Source organism: Molossus molossus, unplaced genomic scaffold (genome assembly GCF_014108415.1).
Source record: "Molossus molossus isolate mMolMol1 unplaced genomic scaffold, mMolMol1.p scaffold_m16_p_18, whole genome shotgun sequence".
NCBI lineage: Eukaryota > Metazoa > Chordata > Mammalia > Chiroptera > Molossidae > Molossus > Molossus molossus.
The window spans coordinates 65,344,442-65,365,752 of record NW_023425353.1 but is presented as its reverse complement, the minus strand read 5'-3'; the positions used below and the strand labels follow the sequence as shown (position 1 = coordinate 65,365,752).

At 47.7% G+C, this 21,311-nt stretch overlaps 1 protein-coding gene across 1 annotated transcript in view; it reads right to left on the bottom strand.

The window, feature by feature from the left end:
- Positions 1 to 21,311, bottom strand: part of DOCK3 (dedicator of cytokinesis 3) — a 247,386-nt gene that overhangs the window by 9,981 nt on the left and 216,094 nt on the right. Inside the window, exons 37-48 of the mRNA XM_036267098.1 lie at positions 20,749 to 20,897; positions 15,627 to 15,713; positions 14,117 to 14,221; positions 9,449 to 9,590; positions 8,055 to 8,221; positions 7,822 to 7,908; positions 7,256 to 7,435; positions 6,438 to 6,521; positions 6,216 to 6,332; positions 3,731 to 3,852; positions 2,412 to 2,550; positions 1,866 to 2,013 (exon numbers count right to left, since the gene is read on the bottom strand). Coding sequence (XP_036122991.1) covers positions 1,866 to 2,013; positions 2,412 to 2,550; positions 3,731 to 3,852; positions 6,216 to 6,332; positions 6,438 to 6,521; positions 7,256 to 7,435; positions 7,822 to 7,908; positions 8,055 to 8,221; positions 9,449 to 9,590; positions 14,117 to 14,221; positions 15,627 to 15,713; positions 20,749 to 20,897 — 1,527 coding nt within the window. The remainder of the gene's footprint in view (positions 1 to 1,865; positions 2,014 to 2,411; positions 2,551 to 3,730; positions 3,853 to 6,215; positions 6,333 to 6,437; positions 6,522 to 7,255; positions 7,436 to 7,821; positions 7,909 to 8,054; positions 8,222 to 9,448; positions 9,591 to 14,116; positions 14,222 to 15,626; positions 15,714 to 20,748; positions 20,898 to 21,311) is intronic.

Here is a 21,311-nt window from a genome sequence, read left to right as displayed (position 1 = left end):
CAGCCCTACACCTGCACCCTCAATATCCTAGGATAGAGAGACAGCAGCTGACAGGTCCCAGGACACTGCTGAAGATTTGTGTCCATGTCCTGGAGGCCCCTCTAATGCTATAACAAAGGGGTACTCTGTGCTATCACTAAATTTCCCAACTCTGCATCTCACTTCCCTCCCACTACCTTCTGCTCTGGGCAGCCAATCCCATGGTAGGAAAGAGTTACGGCTACTTTTCACAAAAACATTTAAACTGCTTTTAAACGGACACAAAGGCCTTTTAGTCACAGGACTTTAGAACTATTGAGTTCTGGTAAGCTCCAGGGAGGCTAAATCCCAGCATGACTGAGTTATTCAAGGAGGATCAAGCACAACCTGTTTCCTAGTTCTGATCAGTCTTTGACCACCAGGGGGAGCTGCCGATTTACACAACTGACAGTTCATTTGTCTTCTCTAATGCTAGTAATGCCTGCTTCTGAATGCTGCTCCCTTTTTCTGAGTGCCAGTCCAAGTTAGGAAGGCAACCACAAGAGTGGACCGGGCATCAGACTGAGAATAAGTGAGCGTAAAGACTCATACTTCAAATTTAGTTTGGCTATGGACCGGTTGTATGGCCTGAAGGCCCTCTCACGGGCCCTGTTTCTCCCATAGAAATGAGGGGTTGGGGCCAGGTGCTTCAGGTGTGTCTATAACTGTGCCTGTTGCAACCTTATCCCCAGGCTTCTCCTAGTGGGCTCCTGCATCTCTCTATCACTTTGCCCCTGTTCTCTCCATCACTCCTACTGTGGGTATTAGAGGTTGGTGTGCTTTGATGAGACTTTTTTTCCTTAAGGACCCTCCATGTCACAAATTGGTGCTGTTCATCTTTGTCTTCATAATAATGAGAAGAACAAAGAGACTTCATCCCTCTGAAGCCTGGAAACAAGAGCCAGTGACTAGCAGGCAAGCTCTGACCCTGTTTATCCTGGATAGCCAACTCTGGGTCACACTAGAGCTTAGTTACCACAGCTAATTTCCATTCCACTGTAAACGTTTCTATCAAAAAGGACAGAGAGCCCAGCCAATATGGCTCAATGGATTGAACGTTGTCCCATGGACTCTGAGAGGTCCCAGTTCCACTCCTGTGCAGGGCACATGGCCGAGTTGCAGACTTGATCCCCCATAGGGGGTATGCAGGAAGCAGCCAATCAATGTATCTCTCTCACATCGATGTTTCTATCTCTCTCTCCCTTCCTCTTTCTCTAAAAAAATAAATAGAAACATATTTTTTAAAAAGACAGAGAATCAAATTTCACTGTGGGAACTAAGATCAGAATGTGAAAAAGATACGGACTTTCATAGAACGGTATTTATCACTTTGAATAAGAAGTCAACCAAAATTTGGAAAAGTAAATAGATTTTTATAGAGCCACCTCTCCTGATTAAGCCTTTCCCAACTGACCAATTCTTTTGGGTTGCTCTTACTGTTTAGAATATAACATTTTCCACAGTTAATTTTAGCCTTCAAATTTAATTTTCATACTCTGTCATGATGCTTGCTTCTTCAAGCCTCACTTTTGCCTTAACTTTGATCTTTACTCTTGAAAACATTTCAATGTTTTCAAGAAAGAATCGAGCTTCTCCTAGGTGAAGGTCCTCTTACTAAGGTGAAGAGGCAGTGGGCTAGCTACCTTGGTGGCAGCTGAGCTGCAGCCACTGCTCAGAGAGGGGTCTGATGCCTGCCAGAAAGTGGTCTGGAGCTAGAGACCCCGAGTCCTTAGTGCTCAAAGCACAGGTAAGCATGTTCTCAGAGACATAGCCACAGAGGAGAGGACAAGTGGGGCTCATGAGGCCCTTTCATCTCCCTTCTGCAAGCAGCACCTTGCCATCCTTACCTCGGGCACTGGAAGGGGCAGAGGTAATCATCTGGGATGGTGCTGAGTGAGTGGAACTCAGGCTGGAGGAAGAAGGGCTTGCTTGGGATGAAGACAGAACAGAGACGTTGGTGACTGAGCCCTGGTACCTGGGATTGGGATACGCGAGCTGCAAAGGGAGAAAAATCAGCAGGATAGAGGTCTGAATGGCCAGGATTGTAGGACTGGCCTACCCTTGACTTCTTCATGCCATGAGGTGCCCCAACCTGGTGTCTGATGCTGTACCCTGGGCCCTGATGAAGGCCAGGTTGATGGCTGGCACTAAGGGTCACCCACACCACCCATGGAGCAGTGCTGTTGGGTGAATTCTAGTGATGGTGGCCATGGAGGAAGCAGGACTTAGCCATCAGGACTGCCAGGCAGGAGGAATCTGGCAGAGGATCCTTCCCATGGGACCTGTAAAAGCAGCCAGGACTGAAACTGGATTTCATTCTTAGGAAATAAGGCCTGGGAACTGCAACATGGATGGTGAGGTGGAAAGGCAGTCCCCTTGAGCAACTCTGGTACCTGCATGTGGTGGTGCAGGTCCTCAGGAGCCTCACCCACGGAGCTGTCACCCAACATAATCATGTTTCCTGCTTCACTAGATGCGTGTGAGGAGAGAGAGGATGATGAATGGCGACCTGTGCCCATCAAGTTCATGGGGCTGTGAACAAGAGTAGGAAATAGAGAGGAGTCAGACCTGCAGCTAAGAAACTTTACTATGTGGTGGGGGGACAGTAGAAAAGGGTATATAAAAGTCATCCCCAGCCTCAGCCACCACTGGTTTGGAAGGTTCCATAGCTAATGCTCATACCCATCTGAGGCCTGGAGCAGTCCTGAACCCCATGCTGCTGCTCAGGGACCCTGTTCTGGGAGGACTAATGGTAGGCTGGCATAGCCTCTACCTAGAGTGGAATGGTTTGGCCACTCAGTCTGATGACCTCAGCAGGTTCTCAGAAGGAATGAAAGAGATCCACTAATCAGGTCACAGATCTGAGGTCTCCCTTGGATGTTAATTTGAGCCAGTAACCATCCTCTGCTGGGATCTGCTCCTTGGTCAGGGTGTCTTCCTGGTATGGGGAAGTTATCAAACTAGCCACTGTGAACCATCTCTGGGCTTCCTTTCATATGTGTCCACAGCTTGCTAACAGCCCTCCTCTACCAATATGAGGCAGCTCCTCATTCATTCATTCTTTCTCACCAGCTGAGTGCCCACTCTGTTCTGACTTGCTGCTCACACTGGAAAACAAACCTAAGTGAGGGGCTTATCCCCTGGCCTGGACTTCCTGCCCTGGAGGCTTTGGCAGGACCAGGACTCCTGAACTCATAGAACAGCCTCACCTCGATGTCCCCATCATGATGTTGTTCTTTTCTTAAATACCATTTGGTGATCCTCATTCACCTTTGGGATCAAGTCTAAAGGCTTGAATGAACCATTCAGAGTTGGTCCTGCCCCTCCAGGCTTGGAACCCTGTGTTGCAGCCACTTGGCTCAACTTGCAGTGCTGACCTGGCTGGCTTGTTCACACACTGGAGTGAATGCACATGTCAGCTACTTTGCCTGGATCTTGCTCCATCACCCCTAATCCGAATCTGTTCTGCCTTCAAACTTCTATTTATTCTTCAAGACTCGCCCCAAATGTCCCCTCTCCCCTCCTCTAGGTTCCCACAATACCATGTATACTCCTCTGCCACCCAGGACAACTGGGTTCAAAGCATGGTCCTTGTGTACATGGGTAAGAGGGCACATGAGTGAGCACACAAGCACTGTTTTGGACTTCCTTGTCCAGACCTTTGATATTCAGACTTCTGTGGAGGTGACACTGCCCAGCCCTAAGGCCTTACCTGTGCCGGTGGGTCATCTTGATGCTCTCAGGGCTCATGGGGCTATGGGATGTTAGGACGTTGCCCCGCGGAGTGCTGGTACCTGAACACGCAGGACTTAGCTTGTCTAAACCCGGAAACTCCTGTTGAGAAATGAGTGCTCCTTCATTAAAGAGTAAACAACAAATAAGTTATTAAGGGCTGAAAGAGCAGGCTTGTGGTAGAAATGTAAAAGAAAAGAATCACATACTGTGAGCTGAACCAGAACTGCTGGGTTCTTCTGAACAAGGACCGCTTCCTAACTAAAACATCCTCCTAACCATAGTGGAGGATCTATCTCTAGGTGACCCCACTGAGATAACACATCTGGACCAGGCTGAAGCTGGTCTGAGTTCATAGGAGGGTGTTAACAGGCTTCCTCACTGCAGAGTTAAGTAGAACAGGAACTGGGAAGCAAGCAAGGAAGAGCTGATTATCAGCTGTCAGTCAGTGGGCGCCTCTTACATAAGCACTGGGGTTGGGTTTTATTGGATTGCTAAATGGCCCAGCTCTTAGTGACCTGGGTTAAGTTGTCTGTGACACAGTTTATGGGGAGACAGGGCAAATCCTGATGTAAGTAATTGAAAAAACAGAGCAGTTCTATTTTGGCATAATTAAATTCTTATTAAAGATGTAGACATCTTAGAAACTTTTGATCCCAAATCCTCCTGGGTGACAGCACACTGGTTTGTGTCCCTATTTGTGACTGAGTCAACAAAAAGCACAACTGACCACGTTTTCTCAAGTCCTTCTTAAGTCCACTGGGGATGTTTCTGAGCTTGGCCTGAAGAAGCAGCAGGTTTTCACCCCCTTCTTCCAAAGCATGCAGAAGGCTGAAATGTACTGCCGCTGGAGGGGACACCTCCTTGTGTGCCCTAGACCTTGATGAACATAGGTGAGCACTTTGTACTTTCTGCTGCAGTGACCTGAAGCCTGCATGGCAGAGAAACCCCCATGGCCAGGATCTAGCTTGCCTGAGTCATCTGCTGTGATGGAGAAGTTTGCACACAGTGAAGACCAGCACCAAGTCAGCAGGAGATACAGTGGGATGAGAGGTAATGGAATACCCATCAGATTCAGTGACACTACCCCAAGTTCTTTATTAAATGGACATCCAAATTTTAAGGGGGAAACGTAAAATACTTTTTTTCAGCATTTCTCACCTTGAAAAACCAAGGGAGAATCATTACAGAAAGAAATGTCAGGCTCTATGGGCTCTTCTTCTCTGGAAAATGTGCCCACTTCTCAAACTATAGACAAACTTCTTTTTTACATTCTATGCTCTCTACACATGTGCAGGACAAACTGAGACCTGCAGGGACTGAAATGAGACTGGAACCTCCAGCCTCCAAGAACAAGGCAAATCAACTCCAACAGGTCAGGCTCACTGAGTCTGAGTGGTCCCGCCCCCCACCCTGGGCCTCTTTGGCCAGTGGTGATCCCTGAAGGGGAATTTCTTGTTCACAATGGCCTTGCCCAGTAACGACGAGCTCTACGTCTCTTGCCTCCTTGCCATTTCTACCTAGTGGTCCTGGGTAATGAGAAGAGAGGAGAAGGTAATTGGGCTCATACCCCTTGAGATTTGGCAGTCAGCTTGTTTAGCAGGAAAGCTTTTCTAGAAAACACTTGGAGTTATCCCCATGGTTGAAAATGGGGTGAGGGTATATGAACAGGGGTTGAAGACAATGCGAAAACTATTTTCTGACAGCCAGCATTCTCTGTGAGACCCCTGAAGGGAAAAACAGTCCCGGAATAAAGCCCTGTTTCTGTTTGTGAGCATGAGTTCTTGGGCCAAACCCTGCCATGGAGGCCTAAGAGCCAGGCCAGAGTTAGGAAGACCTTCTGGTACTGAGTCAGAGTCTAGGTCCTGAGCCAGCCCCAGAATCTGCCTGATCTCTCTAACAACAGCCAGTATGAAAGTATTCTCCACCCCAGGCTTTCTCAGATGTGAGCCTGAGTCAACAGACAAGTTGGAGGAAGGGAGCTCGAGGGGAAGGGGAAAGAGAGGGAAGAGGGAATGGGAGAGAGAGAGAGAAGGAAGAAGGGAGCAAGAGAGACACCAAGAGATAAGGGAGGATGAAGATGGGGAAGGAGAGAGGAGAGAGATGGGGAGAGTGGGCAGGCTTAGACTGTGTCTTACCTCTTCAGGCTCTTAGGATGAAAAATATCTCCAAAGAGATCTCTACATGTGGGCCATATATTTTAGCTCTTTTCCTCCTCATATGAAAACCTCTCTTCACTGGCACAGTAACCTGAAAAAATGTTCTTTGCCCTTAAATCTGACTTCTTTTTAGGGAGTGAATGAACGACTCCTGGGCTTTCTTCCCATGGATAGAATACCCACCTCTGCAATGAAGACAGCTTTCCCTTAACCCCCCCCCCCCTTCCTTTTGCTTGTTGCACAGGTCTGAAGGTAGTTCAGACACCTGGTTCTACTGCAGCAGGGGCAAGGCTGGGATCAGCTTACATGGTAGAGACTGGCCCGCATCATCTGGAACTGATCAATCAACTTCTTATGTAGAGGGCGCATTTCTGGGTGCACAAACTTCTCATGAACTGCCAGCCCGACTCCAAGGATATGGACCTATTAGGTGATATACCATGTTCCTGTTAGTGAGGGAGCAGCCTTGAGAACTGTAGCCTAGCCTTTCCCTCCTGGCCACTGGCCTCTAAGCCCTGTAAGACATACCTGTTCCTGCATGAGCTCCTTGAGCTGGGTGATCTTCTCAGCATCTCCTGGATGCTTGGTGATGTAATCTTTATCAAAGAAGGCCTGTGAAATAGAGGCCAAGTCAGGAAGACTCTTCCCAAGACTACTACTTAGGGCCCAGCTAGCTTGAGTCTGAAGGTGCACCTGAAAGGCAGCCGCCGGGCTGCCTCCTCACAGGTACACATGCCAATGTACCTCTAGTGGCCTGCTTGAATCTCCTGCAATCACAGGTGTATTTTTTGTGTCTAAGGAGGGCTGATGGTGGCCAGGGTATGGGGCTAGTATCTTAGCCAGCCCCCAACTCACTTCTTTTTTTTAATATGTTTTTAAAATTAATTTTAGAGAAAGAGGAGCGGAGAGGGAGAGAGAGATAGAAATATCGATGAGAGAGAAACATTGATCGGCTGCCTCTTGCAAGGACCCTACTAAGGATCGAGCCCACAACCCAGGCATGTGCCCTGACCAGGAATTGAACTGGTGACTTCTTAGTGCATGGGACAATGCTCAACAACTGAGCCACACCAGCTGAGTCCAACTCACTTCTTGTGAAGGGCTAGGCTCCAGGACTTTTCTTGGGGGCGACTTAACATGTTTCCATAATCAGAAGGATCACCCATCAGGCAGAGTTCGAAGAATAAAAACAAAGAACCCTCCCAGAGCTATACCACAGAAATAGGAAAAGTGGGGAGCTTAAAGTCTCATTCCAGGATCATCCTCAGTCAGCTGAGGCATAGGTGGGAGAGGGTGAGTTGGGAAGGCTGCCCTAGGAAGCTGGAGGCCGTGTAGGCACCACTCACTTCTTGGTAGCGTGCGATGCCTCCATTGACTGCAGCATCGATGACGCCATTCAGGCACATGCTGAGCAGGTTGATGTTGCCGTGCACCTGCTTGTGTTGGTACTGGCCAATCAGGGCCCGCAGCTCCTGGTTCTTGTTCTCTACAACTTGGATGGCATTCTCCAGAGGGCTCACCTCCACCTGAGGCACACAGTACACAGTGTCATCACAGGCACAGTGACAACCCCTCCCTCATCAGAGTCCTGGGAAGCTGCTTCCCTGCCCTTCTCCCTGTGGACTTGACTCCCTGGGCTCTTTCTAATTCTCTCTGCTGATCTGTAGGCACTAAGACGTGCAGCAAAGAGTGAAGAGCTCTGGTTTCCTGAACCTCAGAGAATAGCTTCCTCATCTGTACACTGGGAGACTGAAAGTACCTGCTGCCTCAGAGTGTTGTGAGGACTAAATGAGAGAAGGGGTACAAAGCCCCCAGCACAGGATTGGCCCGTGGGAGCCTATGCCAGACAGGTGACCAAAGCTCTCCCTCCCTCCCTCCCGTGAAGATCAGCTCCATCTGCAACATGGCTCACCAGTTCCCTCCTCTCCACTTCAAACCACCGAGAGATGCCGGGCAAGCTATGGGTCAGGGTCAGCGTGGTGCGCTCGATCCATAGGCTCTGCAGGGAGAGTACAAGTAGGTACAGGCCATTAGGTGACTTTTGCCACACCTGCCTGCCCGAGGATGACGCAATGACAAGTTCCCGAGAAAGGGGGCTTGCCCTGGTCACTATGAACATTGCCCAGCTTTCTTAGATTTGTTCACCTTGAATTCATTCTCCTTGTCCTTGGGGCCTTTGTGAAAAGGCCTGTCGTACCGAAACTTCCTCACATTATTGACGCGGTAGAAGCTCTTGACGCGATCCGGGACCCTGTCCATCTGCAGGACATCCACATAATCTGGAATGGGCGTCACGGCATAGATCTGCAAGTCTGAGCAGGAAGTGAAGGGGAAATCCAGACTTGCCAAGGAGAGAGGAGCATCAGAGCCTCTGTTCCCCACTGGTGGAGGCAGCTGCACTCAAGGGGTGGGTCAGACCCAAGCACAGTTAGGCTAAGTTTCCCGGTCTGCTGCCCTGCCCTGCGCCCGCTGAGCACTCAGGCAGGCTGAGCTGTCAAGGCCAGGTGTTCTCCTGCGCCCCTTTAGTTCAGAAGGAGGAGGGTTCAGGGGAATGCAGGTGCCCACCACACAGGAATGAGAAAGTTGGGCCCACTGTAGGTAAACTACTGACTGTAAAACAACTTTTTTATTGTTAATCTTCACCCGAGGACATTTTTAGAGAGAGTGAAAAGGGAGGAAAGGAGGGACAGAGAGAGAGAGAGAGAGAGAGAGAGAGAGGAGAGAGAGAGAAACACCAATGTGAGAGAGACACAAAGATTGGTTGCCTCCCAAACGTGCTCCAACAGGCCCGGGGATCAGACCTGTACCCCAGGTACGTGCCCTTGACCAGGAATCAAACCCGCAACCTTTCGGTCTGTGGGCCGATGGTATGGGCTAAAACAACATTTTAATGAAATATCGTTTGGGAGACTTTGTGGAGAGATAACATATGGGAGTCCATCTGCCCCCTGCTTCCCCTTGAACAAGCTTGCCACAGTCATGGCAACTGTCATGAGGTCTCTAAGGAAGCTGTGTGAGGGGCAGGAGGGGCCACTGTTTGCATTCAGACTTCCATGTGCCACCAAGACCACAGGCACTCCCCATTTCTTCCCCCACTCCCTCGGCGCCATCCCTGGAGCCCTGCCTCTGTCCTCCTGACAAATATTTAGGATAGTAACAGATGACAAATATTTGGGGAGTACAGCAGGGCATGGTCCTGGTGGTTGGACCCCAACTCACCCTGTACAGTGACTGCTCCTGATTATCTAGGAAGGCCCTTCATAGAGGAGGGTGGGGATGGGCAGAGTCAGCCTGAGGGATAAAGGTTCCTCTGAGACACTGATGACTAGGCCCCCACAGCTAAGAAAGTGCCAGGGTCTCCTTTGTGAGGCACAAGTGCCCTCCTAATTGTGGGCTTAGTGATGAGGACATGCGCTGGTTCAGGACTTATGGGTAACCTAGTCTATAAGGCCAATGACATGGCAGAGGGGCAGCTGACGGGGTGGGCCTCACCTTGAAGGTCCCCAGCCATCCTCCCCCCACCAAGTGTGAAAAGATACACTGGGCATCGCACTGCAGGATGGCGTCGTCAGGGTGGTTGGGGTGCTGCATGGCAACGGCCTGTGGGAACTCGCTGAGCATCCTCTGCTGGAAGGCCTCCAGCCTCTCGTAGTCGTGGCCACGGCACACGTATTCTTTGTTCTGTTGCAAAGAGGACAGCACACTCTGTGCCCTGCCTGCAGCCCCAGCTCCACATGGGGTCAGCAGTTACTCATCTCACAAACAAGTCCTAGGAGCCTGGGGTGGGCATAGGACACAGCACTCAGTCCCTAAGGGAGATGATGGTCAAGAAGGGGTAGGAGAGAAGGGAGAACTGCACTGGGATATAGCAATGGAGAGGGGGCACAGGATCCAGGAAGTTTGGAGGATGGAGGGCACCCAGGAAGGGGTGCAAGGTGAGGGGTGGGATTCTGGAAAAAGCCATGCCTGGGAAGAATCCTAAATGGTCCAGCTGGGTTAGCCTGGTAGGAGGAGCAGGGAGGGACAATCTACATGGGTACAAAAACAACCAGGGCAACAACAACCAAGACCAGAAAAGGCATAGCTGGGAAGGTGTGCATGGAGAATTGGTGAGTGAGTGACTAGAGAGGCTTCCAGGTATGTGTGCTTTCAAAGGATCACTTTTTAAAAAACCTCCACCTGAGAATATTTTCCTATTGATTTTTCAGATAGAGTAAAAAGGAGGGAGGTGGGGGGGGGGGAGACAGAGAGACAGAGACATCAATGTGAGAGAGACACATCAATTGGTTGCCTCCTGCATGCTCCCCAACCAGGGCTGGAGATCGAACCTGCAACCGAGGTACATGCCCTTGACTGGGAATCAAACCCATGACCCTTCAGTCCATGGGCTGATGCTCTAACTGCTGAACCAAACTGGCCAGGGCTGAAGAGTCACTTTTGTCAGCTGGGAGAAACTATCTATACACTGCCCAGTGGGTGGTAGGTATTTAGGAATTGTTTATTGCAGCAATTCCTTTGCAAATATCTCAGCAGAACAAACTGATATCATTCTAAATTCAAATTTCTTAAAACCTGTGTTATATCATATTTGATTTGGGTTAGGTCTCCTTTTTTTCCCTTTGTGGACTAAAGTCATGACAAGGCACCCCCAATCCTGCTGCTCTGTTGACCTCACACCTGGTCAAGAGTGGGTGGCTGGGGGAAGTTCCTCTGAAGCCCTCTTGCGACATCTCTCTGCCTGCCCAGCTGCTACCAGATCCACTTTGACAAAACAGTATCAGGCACTGGCAGCCCCTCCTGCATATCTTCAGAGGAACAGACAGGAAGAGGTCCCACAGGGCCAGTATATGCTTCCTGGTACAGGGAGGATCAAAGGCCAGGCCTCGAAGGACCTCAGCCTTCTTGAAATAGGATTTGTACCCCCCTTTCACTTGTTCTCTTACTATGGGAAAACTCAGCTAAGGCTGGGCCACATGTCTGGATGGATCAGAATGGAAGGGCAACACCATAATGGAAGTCAAGGTCAGAAGAAACAGGCTGGACTCTCCAGAACACACCAGTGGTCAAAGGACAGAGACATTTCTAAGTCCTTTGCTTGAGAAGTAGACCTGACAAAAAATGTAATTATGAAGAAATGGCCTTTTTATATCCACTCATAAATGTATAATCCTCACCAGTATCTATTCATGGGTCAAATGAAGAGAAACAAATTCCCCTAAGAAGGGAGGGCAGATGTTTTCCTGTCTCTGAGCAGATTATTAGATAATCACATTTGTGAAGTGAGGCAAGCAGATGGCCCAGAGAAATCAAGCTGACAGAGCTAAAGTAATCAATGGACTATGTGTTTGGGGAAGACCCAGCAGAAGGAAAGCACATAGCATTGACCTTGAGGCTCACTGTTGGTTTCAAGTTTGCTCAGACAAGAGCCCCAGCACCCCAACACAAGACAGATCTGGTTGCCACTAGTCTGCACTTTGTCCTTGCCATCTACCAGCTACCTCCTCTAGGACTTTTTCCATTTGCTACAGATGAACTGAGCAACTGAGAGAAGGGAAGGCAGCATGTGGGTAGGCCAGGCTGATTTATATGCATGGAACATCACTCCTAGCCACTGGTCCTATGCAGACATAGGGATAGACTGACAGGTGTTATTTCCTAACACCACCTGTTACTCTTCTTCCATTACTGGCACTCTGAACATTCAGACTGTCATTCAGACTGTCATTTCAGAAGTAGCATATTACAGCAATGGAGGTGGAGGGTAGCAGAAGAAGACAAAGGAATTCTACGAGAATTAGAAATCCTTTGACAAATGGATGATTTGAACATTCAGACTGTCTGAACCACATCTGAACATTCAGACTGTCATTCTGAGCATAATCTGGGTGGTTCAGGTACAGGTTCTATGCCAGGTCCTACTTGTCAGAATGCTCTGAGAGCCCTGACACTGATGTGCCCTGTGACATGAGCATGAGGGGTGGGAGCCAGGTTGAAGCATGACAGAGACCTCCTGTTTGGCAGGGATAGAAATGGGGGACACCAGGGCCTGCTTTTGTATCATATATCCAAAATAATGATGTTTTAGAATAAAATTGAGTTTATGATATACAAATTATGAGACTGAAAAGGAGAATAAAATGACAATAAAGCATAATTTGCAAAGATGAAATGAGAAAGAAATAAGTTCCAGGGCTAGAATCATCAATTTGTCAAAGGATTTCTAATTCTCGTAGAATTCCTTTGTCTTCTTCTGCTACCCTCCACCTCCATTGCTGTAATATGCTACTTCTGAAATGCCTGGGCTGGATCGTCCCTAGAACATGAAAGAGGCCCAACCTTCCTGAGGAGGTCCTCTGCTCATTCACATTCTATTACTAGAATCACTCTTGTGAAATGGAATTAGAGCCTTCTTGGGGATCACAATTATGCAGTGTGTGCTGGCTATCCCTATCAGTATTATTAGTTCTTACAGAAATCATGTTCCCTTTTAGCCTAGAATGATTACTGCCCAGGAAATGTGCAAGTTGACCTGCGTTACATCTGAAATGTGATCAGCCTGGACTCCGTTGCTAGCAGATTGGTTAACTTACACATATAAGCATAACCAATGGACACAGACAACAACGCTGGGGTTGGGGGAGAGTGGGAACAGGAGGAGGGTGTCAATGGGGGAAAAAAGGAGAAACATCTGTAACAAAAATAAATTAATTAGTCCGGCCGGTGTGGCTCAGTGGTTGGGCGTTGACCCACGCACCAAGAGGTCGCCGGTTCGATTTCTGGTCAGGACACATGCCCAGGTTGTGGGCCTGATCCCCAGTGGGGGGCATGCAGGAGGCAGCCAGTCGATGATCTCTCTCACTGATGTTTCTATCTCTTCCTCTCTCTCGAAAATCAATAAAGGAAAACAAAAAAATTAATTAAGAAAAAAAGAATAAATAAAATAAAAGGAGCATTAAGCACAGGTGACCTGTGATGTGATACCTAGCTTATTATTGCTCACTGGCTAAAGTGATTTCTTCAATAAGACAGGATCCCAACATATCAAAGGGATTCTATGAACCTTCCCATCTGCTTGTTGAGACTTGTGGACACTGAATGTTGGTGAGATATTGGAACTGGGAACAATCAGAGCTCCTCTTAGGTTTCAACTGCTGCCCCAGGGTCCTTTCATCAGCACAGCTTCATTGAGGTAATCTGAGAATGACAAATCCCTATGGGCTACAGCCCACAAACCCACGCTGACTTCTACTGGAGCCTCTCATCTGCTGAATAAAAAAAAAGATTACAGTCGTCCCTCGCCACTTCGCACTTTGACATTTGCAGCTTCACTCTATTGCGGTTTTTTTCAAGTATAGTATTTGAAAAAACTGCGATAGAGTGAAGCTGCAAACGTTGAAGCGCGAAGTGGCGAGGGATGACTGTGTATAAAAAAAGAATCCTACTTTGCAGAAATTCATTTATCACAATAGAGTCTGGAACTGATTAACCGCGATAAACGAGGGCTGACTGTACAACTGTTCAACTGGTGTCAGGACATCTATGCTCAGTCATTCCCTCCATTGTTTATATCCCAGTCCAGCCTTCCAGGTATTGGTGGAGAGAAATGTCTGTCTTCATCCTGGGCAAAGAAATAGCTGTCTAGAAAGGCTTTACACAGCCAAATCCAATGTTTGACAGTTACCAAGCCCCAGGAGCAAAGGGGACTGTCCTCCAGGTTGTCTCAAATCAACAGTTCTCCACCCTGGCTGAACAGCCTCCAGTGCAATCAGGGGGAAGAACCATCAATTTAAATGATGAACCCTAAGAGGCCAGCCTACTGCTGAGGTCAGGACTGTACTGGTGTCCTGTCTGGCTAAGACAGTCACAATGGAGGAGTCTAGGTACTGAAAGCAGAAGTTGGAAGGCTTCTAAACATACTTGTGATATTCTCAGACCCTGGTAATATCCTGCAGAAACTTGGCTGATCTGGTAAGAAAACCCCCTCATGCTTCAAGTAGCTATAAAATAGTACAGCAGAGCAAAACAGGGTCTAAGTAGGCAGCCAGTCCAAGCAGGTAAAGCCAAATGCCTTTTGTTGGCTGGTCAGTCCTTCAAAAAAAGTAGTCAATAAAATAGGGAAAAAGGTTAAAAAAAAAAAGAGGACAGTTTATGAATGAATTATGTGTAAAATATGATCTAAGTTGTTGTGACCACCTGAATGGACTCACCCGAAGGAAGAAAGGAAACTTCCTGCCATAGAAGCCAACCCGAAAGAACTCAGGCTCCAGGCGCTGCTGCTCCATGATGTTGTCATAGTAGCTGGCTTCCATTTTCTGTAAATGAGAAAAGCAGTTGCCTTCAGGTTGGCTTGACTGCTAGTGGTCCAAAGCAAGTCCTCCAGGCCCAAGTAGACATTGTCTTTTGTAAAGAGAACATAGCAACTCAGTCTAGAGGAGAAGGGAGCCCCTAGCCGTGATCAGCTCTCCCCAGGGTGCTGCATGGTGGAAGAGGTAGCCGCCCTTCTCTTCCATTGTCATATTATAGTGGGGTGGGGATAGGCTGCCCCTGCCTTCCCAAGAGGCTGCTCTGTGTGTTCTTCCCAGTGGGTGGAACCAGCTCCATAGAGACCCAGGCTTCTTGCACTTTCAGAGGCACACATTTAACATGTGTATTTAACAACACCCCCCTACCCCTCACCAGGATTTCTGGTTTTCACTGATATTACACCAACTGCCCCTGGGATAGTGTTGCTTATAGGTGGCTAACAGCAATTCTCAGCACCATTTTGCACCAGTTCAACTGCATTGCTTTTATTCATCTATCATGTAGCTAAAGAGGCTTATTGACTGAGGAAGGTTCAATTGTCAGTATCACTGGTACTGGTTCCAATGTAGGAGACTTCAAACTTTAAAAGTTGAACTACTAACCATGATGTCTGGCATTTCCAATGTTGGTAAGTTTTTCAGTCTTGGCTGACCTGGCTTTACATTCAGAAAAACTCATTGGACTTCTGACTGAGAAGATAGCTCTAATGTATTCAATCAAGCCAGTCTGCCAGGAAAGAGTGGCCTTCAAAGACCAGTAAGAAGCTAATGCTAGAAAGCTATGTTTATTATATAAGCCCAAATCCCGACTGGGATCAGGGTACACAGTCAAGCTAGCCATGCTGACAAGGGTGAGCTGAGACTGCTGACCTCTTTGTCAATGAACTCAGCAGCTGTTAAAATTCAGAACCCAGCACCAGCACCCAAAAAAAAAATTTGGTGGAGACCTTCAAAGTCCATGAGGCATTTCATTTAATTTTTGAATATTTTGCTTCAAAGAAGGGAGTAAGAACGAGGTGCCTGAAAGTGACCATAAGCCACAGCAGGGAAAGATCTAACCAAGTTTTCAGATGAAGTATCCCTGAACAAAATTATTTTAGGAAAAGCTTCTTCATAAAGTTGAGCTGCCACCTTCTCCTTTGACCCCCCCACCCCCCACCCCCGGTGTGTGCTGCTTCTCCTTTTCTTCAGCACCAGTCTGGATCAGACAATAATTTATCAAGTGTGTGTTTTGGCTCCCTTGCCAAACTGCAAGGGTCACAAAGGCAGAAACCTGGGCCCCTGCTCCTCCTTAATGTCCAAAAGCACTAAACCAAAGCATTGGGCCTGTAGGGAACACTCATTCAGAAACTGATGCCAGAAGAGTCCTGGCATCTGCAGTCAGGGTTGGGGTGGGGGTAGGGACAAAGCTCACCCGAATCCAGCTGAGGCTCTGATAATCGTAGAGGCTCTCATACTGACACGCCAGCTCCCTGCACAGTGGGATTCCAAACTCCCAGCTCTGCGTCAGAAATAGGAACAAGGTTTTAGCACCTCAGGCATCCTTGGAAGGGCCGAAGCCCACACGATACACATCAGAGGGCACAACCAAAGGTCTCCTGTAACTCACATGTCACAAAAACCATATGCTCAAACCAATTTGCAGAGCACAACACAGAGCACTTTGGCTTTCTAGCTCAAGGCACAGCTTTCAGGTTTCTACTCAAATGTCACCATCTTCAAGACGCCTTCCCCTGACTACCTTGCCAAGGACAGGTGCTTCCACTCTCTGTTTCATTACTCTGAAGTTATCTTATTTAAAAACAGTACTTACGTTTTTGTAGTAGTCTCAATTAGATGATAAACTGCATAAAGGCAAGGACCCTATTTATTTACTTTATCCTCAGAGCCTAGGACAGTACTAGGCACGAGCAGGTACCCAATAAAGATTTAATGAGTTAATAAAGGAAACAATGACTTTGAATTAAGATTATTTAAACTCAAAAACAAGCATGGAAACCAAACCTGACAGTTTTCTTTATAGAAAGACTCAAATCTTAAAGTAGGCTTCAGATAAGCCTTGCTTATTTACTCAAGCCCCAGGCTGTTTCTGTGGTGTGGCTCCTATAATGGTGACAGGCCCATCTAACAGGTGCTTGAGAAGGGCTGCAGTGGCCTTCACTAAGGAGCAATATTGTCTATTTCCTCTTTTTAAAATAGTGCTTTCTCTCTTGGTTAGACTGGGAATCACTGGTTTGCTTGATATTTTAGTCAGGTTCTTCTTCTTAATATCTAAATACTAATTAAATGTTTTATATTATAAAAAATTTTAAACATGAAAAAACAGAATAGAAGAATGAACCCCTAAGTACTCATCACGCAGCTTCAACAATGACCAATTCATGGCTAGTCTTGTATCACTCATGCTCCACCCACTGACTCCTCCCTATAGTTTCTTTTTTTTTTAAATCCTCATCCGAGGACATTTTTCCATATTTTGTTCAGATAGAGTGGGAGGAAGAGAGAGGGAGAGAGAGAGAGAGAAACATCGATGTGAAAGGGACACATTGAGTGGTTGCCACCCGCACGACCCAACCAGGGCCGGGACAAAATGCAACCGAGCTACGCTCCCTTAGTGGGAACTGAACCTGGGTCTCTCCAGACCGCAGGCCAATGCTCTAACCTCTGAGCCAAACCGCCCAGGGCTAGTTTCTTTCTTTCTTTTTTTTTTTTTAATATGTTTTCATTGATTTTTTTTTTTTTTTAAGAGAGAGGAAGGGAGAGAGAGAGAGAAACATTGATTGGCTGCCTCCTGCACACCCCCTATTGGAGATCAAGCCCACAACCAGGGCATGTGTCCTGACCAGGAATCAAACTAGGACCTCTCAGTCCATGGGACGATGCTCAATCCACTGAGCCGCACCAGCCAGGCCCTCACCATAATTTCTGAAGCAAATCTCACATACTTTCACCCATAGGTATTTCAGTATGAATGTTTAAACAATAAGGACTATATTTTTGTTTCTTTTTTTTCTTTATTGATTTTTTTTTTAGAAAGAGAAGAAAGAAGAGGGAGAGAGAGATAGAAACATCAATGAGAGAGAACATAGATTGGCCACCTCCTGCATGCCCCCGACTGGGGATTGGTCCACAACCTGGGCACGTGCCCTGAACAGGAATCGAACCAGTGACCTCTTGGTGCATGGGTCAAAGCTCAACCACTGAACCACACTGGCTGGGCAGGACTATATTTACTATTTGAAATAGCATCAGGGCGAAGGACAACAGTATTTATTTCACTTGGGTCTGTATTTCTCAAAAAGAGCATATTATTTCTATCCTTTAAAGTGATTAATGTCATATGGATTAAAACTGCAGGACCAATTAAAAATATTGAAAAAAAAAGAGAATTTTATATAGACCCTGACTCCTGCCCCAATACAATGCCTCTGCTTCAGGGAGCTAAAAAGCCTCTTGCACCCCCACATCTCAGCTTTAAAGGGGGCACATGTCAGTCCCTTCCCTGGGTCCAAGTGCTGCTTGGGCAGGTTTCAGCCAAGGGCCCCACAACAGGATCTGCCTGACAGGCAGTTGGCTAAGCAGCTAAGCTGCATGCAGACTTCTGGCCTGCCTACCAAGAGTGCCCTTTGGGGAACTGCTCATTTAGGTGATGAGGGCCCCATGTGGGCTAAAGGCACTTTACCTGCTGATGGCAGCTCCCAGTAAAGCAGGTCTTCTCCCCTACTGGGATCAATGCTCATCTGCCTTGCTGGCATCTCTGCCCTAATTTGTAGCCCTGCTGCTCTAAGCCCTTCCCCACCGCCAATTACCTTAAGAGTGAGCCAGGACCAAGAGTTTTAAGATATTCTGCCAGCCTTGAGGGGTTGTGCTGGAAAACCGGTGGGTCTCGGGGCTTTTAAAAAAATCTTCACCTGAGGAAATGTTTTTTAAATGATTTTTTAGAGAGAGAGAAACATCGATGCTAGAGAGAAACACTGGTTTCCTCCTACACTCGACCCCACCTGGGATCCAACCTGCAACCTAGGTGTACAGGACAACATTCCAACTAACTGAGCCACCTGGCCAGAGCGGGTCTGGGGACTTTGAGAGCTGCCTCTAAACACAGGCAGGAAATGTGCCGCAGGTACAATGCATCCACATCTACATCTTTCCTCTTGGTTTCCTTCCTCCTAGTAGGAGGAATAGCAACTCTTAAACTCCTTACCAGGGTCTAAAATGCAATCACTCCTACCAGCTCTGGAAGATGTGTGCTTTTCCACATTCTTCCTACCGCTCCCCCCCAGGATAACACAAAAGTTGCACTGACTTAGGGCTCACTCTAGTCAAACTGGAAAAGAAGGCAAACCCTGGGATTCCAAGATTTTGTTACTTATCCTATAACATTCAGGTCTTGCTTTTCTGGAGCTATTGAAAAAACAAACATGCCCGGCCAGTGCGGCTCAGTGGATTGAGCATTGTCCCATAGACTGAGAGGTCCCAGTTCAATTCCCAGTCAGGGCACATGCCCGGGTTGAGGGCTCAATCCCTAGTGGGGGGTGTGCAGGAGGCAGCCAATTGATGTTTCTCTCTCACATCGATGTTTCTCTCTCTCTCCCTTCTTCTCTAAGGGATAAAAATATATTTAAAAAAAGAAAAAACAAACAAACAAAAAAACCCTGAATACTTTCCAAAAACTGATTAACCCTACCCACTGGTTCTATCACATACTGAGGCACAGGAACAGAAGTTGGACCTTCTGTATGAGCCCCCCAAAAATGACTCTGATAAATACCCCTTTGAGGATGAACTCATGGAAGAGTTCATTGAGGGGTCTGTACTAAGCACAGAACCTGCTCCCCCAGCAATCCACAGCAAAGGCAGGATTGCTAGCAGTGGAAGACCCCCAAGAAGGTGGCCTATGAAGCCTCCCAGTCCTTCTTCCCTTCCAACTCATCCACAGTACTCGGGCGGTTTTGCATTTCACTCCCTTGTCCATACTAAGCTTCAAACCTACTTTTCTAACACTATGAAGTGTGAGAGGAAGAGGGGGCCATTAATGCTCACATGTCCCACTGGTAGGCTCCGTCAGATTAGGGTAGCTCCAATTGCACTCTCTGCCCATGGAAAGAAAAGAGAATATACTAAAAGCACTCATGCCCACTCACACCACACTTATGCCATTTCCTCCAAGTGGGGAGAGCTTGCTGGGCATGTGGGTAAGTGACAGCTTTAGGTGAGCTATGTGCCAGGAAGACAGTCCTAAAAGTGCGCTGGCATGGGGTCCTAAGTCCAGTCCTGGACCAGCAGGGAGAGGAGGCTTTGGACCAGCATAGCACATCAGCCAGGTGTCACTGACAGAACTGAGCATGGGCCTCCTTTCTGGGCTGGGTTACATGACAGTTCCCAAGGTTTTAGAAAGGTGCTCACTAGAGCATCCCCTGCACATGTGAATGTTTTGACAAACACAGAAGTCTCTTATGTTACATAAAATTGATAAATGTTTTCTGATGTATGGCAAAAGCTAATGTTTAAATCTTCCTTTTCTATGATGAAAAAACTCATTTTAGAAAACCAATTTCCAATCAAGTTAGGGGCTCAGCCATTAGAGTTTCCTGAATAATCCTATTTCAGTCTTTATAACATGCTCAAAGCTAGCCCTGGCCAGTTTGGCTCAGAGGTTAGAGCGTCAGCCTGCGGTCCAGAGAGACCCAGGTTTGGTTCCCGCTAAGGGCACGTACCTCGGTTGCAGTTTGTCCCCAGCCCTGGTTGGTCATGCAGGTGGCAATCACTCGATGTGTCCCTTTCATGTCGATGTCTCTCTCTCTCTCTCTCTCTCTCTCTCTCTCTCTCCCCCCTCCCTCCCTCCCTCCCACTCTATCTGAACAAAAAATGGAAAAATGTCCTCAGGTGAGGATAAAAAACAAACAAAACATGCTCAAAGCTGAGTAATGAAAACACCTTCGACAAGTTACATGCTCCAGCTTTTCCAGTGTATGGCGAAGGTGGTGGGCAGAGGGCCACCAGAAGCTCTCCCAGAGATGGAAGCACGATGGCCAGGAATCCACAAGGAAGCCTGAGTCAGTGCTGACAATGCCTGCCACCCACAGCATCGAGTCCGATGGAGGATAACCCCAATAAAAAAGCCTAGGCTGTGTTATGAAGAAGAGAAATCCAAGATAAGAACACGTACCATTAAGGGGCAGTGCAGGGCTACTTTGGCTAGGGTTAAAATCCATTCATTTTCACAGCCCACTTTCTAGGGCAGATTAGGTAGCCACATCTAGTAAATAGAAGTGGGGGCCCAGAAGCCCTGCTGTAGGAGCACTAGCATTTATAAATGTGCAAAGCTGGCATGTGGAGTTGTCGCTTACACCCCCAAACTAGAACTGGCTCCAATCTACAGAATCAGCTTTTTTTTTCCCTGCCAGAGAAAATCATGCTGCCTCTAACTCTGATACACACACATGGGCATCCACCCACTCACCACACTCTGCAGCTGCTGTCCCACAGTGTCACAGCAGAAGCTGAGGGGCGAAAGGCTTTCTGAATGACCCTACCTTGCCTTTGTTGAAGTAGTGGATGATCTTGCGGCACAGCCCCTCTTTCCGCTGCCACTCGGTCTGAGATGGGTAGTGCAGGAATTCCCGTAGAGGCCGCTCCTCCCACTGCAGCAGCTCACAGTAGAGGAGCAGAGTGAACGCAGCCTCTGTGGGGCCAGGCAATGTGGAGTTTAAGGACTGGGTAGCATGCCAGGGCAAGGCACGTGCAGCCCAAGTCAGGGACACTAGATACCAAAGGTGAGACAGAGGAGCTGCTGCCAGCCAATAACCTCTGACCACAGCATGAAGGAGCCAAAGATACTGGTAGACACCTTCCTCCCACAGCCTCACTTGTTCTGGGCTCCAGGTGATGTATGACCCAGCTACCTGAGTCTTTGTACAGGTTGTCTTGCTTTGGGAGACATGGACATGTCAGAGAGAGCTCTTGGGTTCTTTTCTGTTCAAATGACTAGAGCTTCCTTTCTAAGCCTATCAGAACTGGCTCTTAGGGGTGAGCACTGACCAAGGCTTCTCTCTGCCCTCCCTGAGCCAACCTCAGTGCCTCTACCTTCACGTTCTGA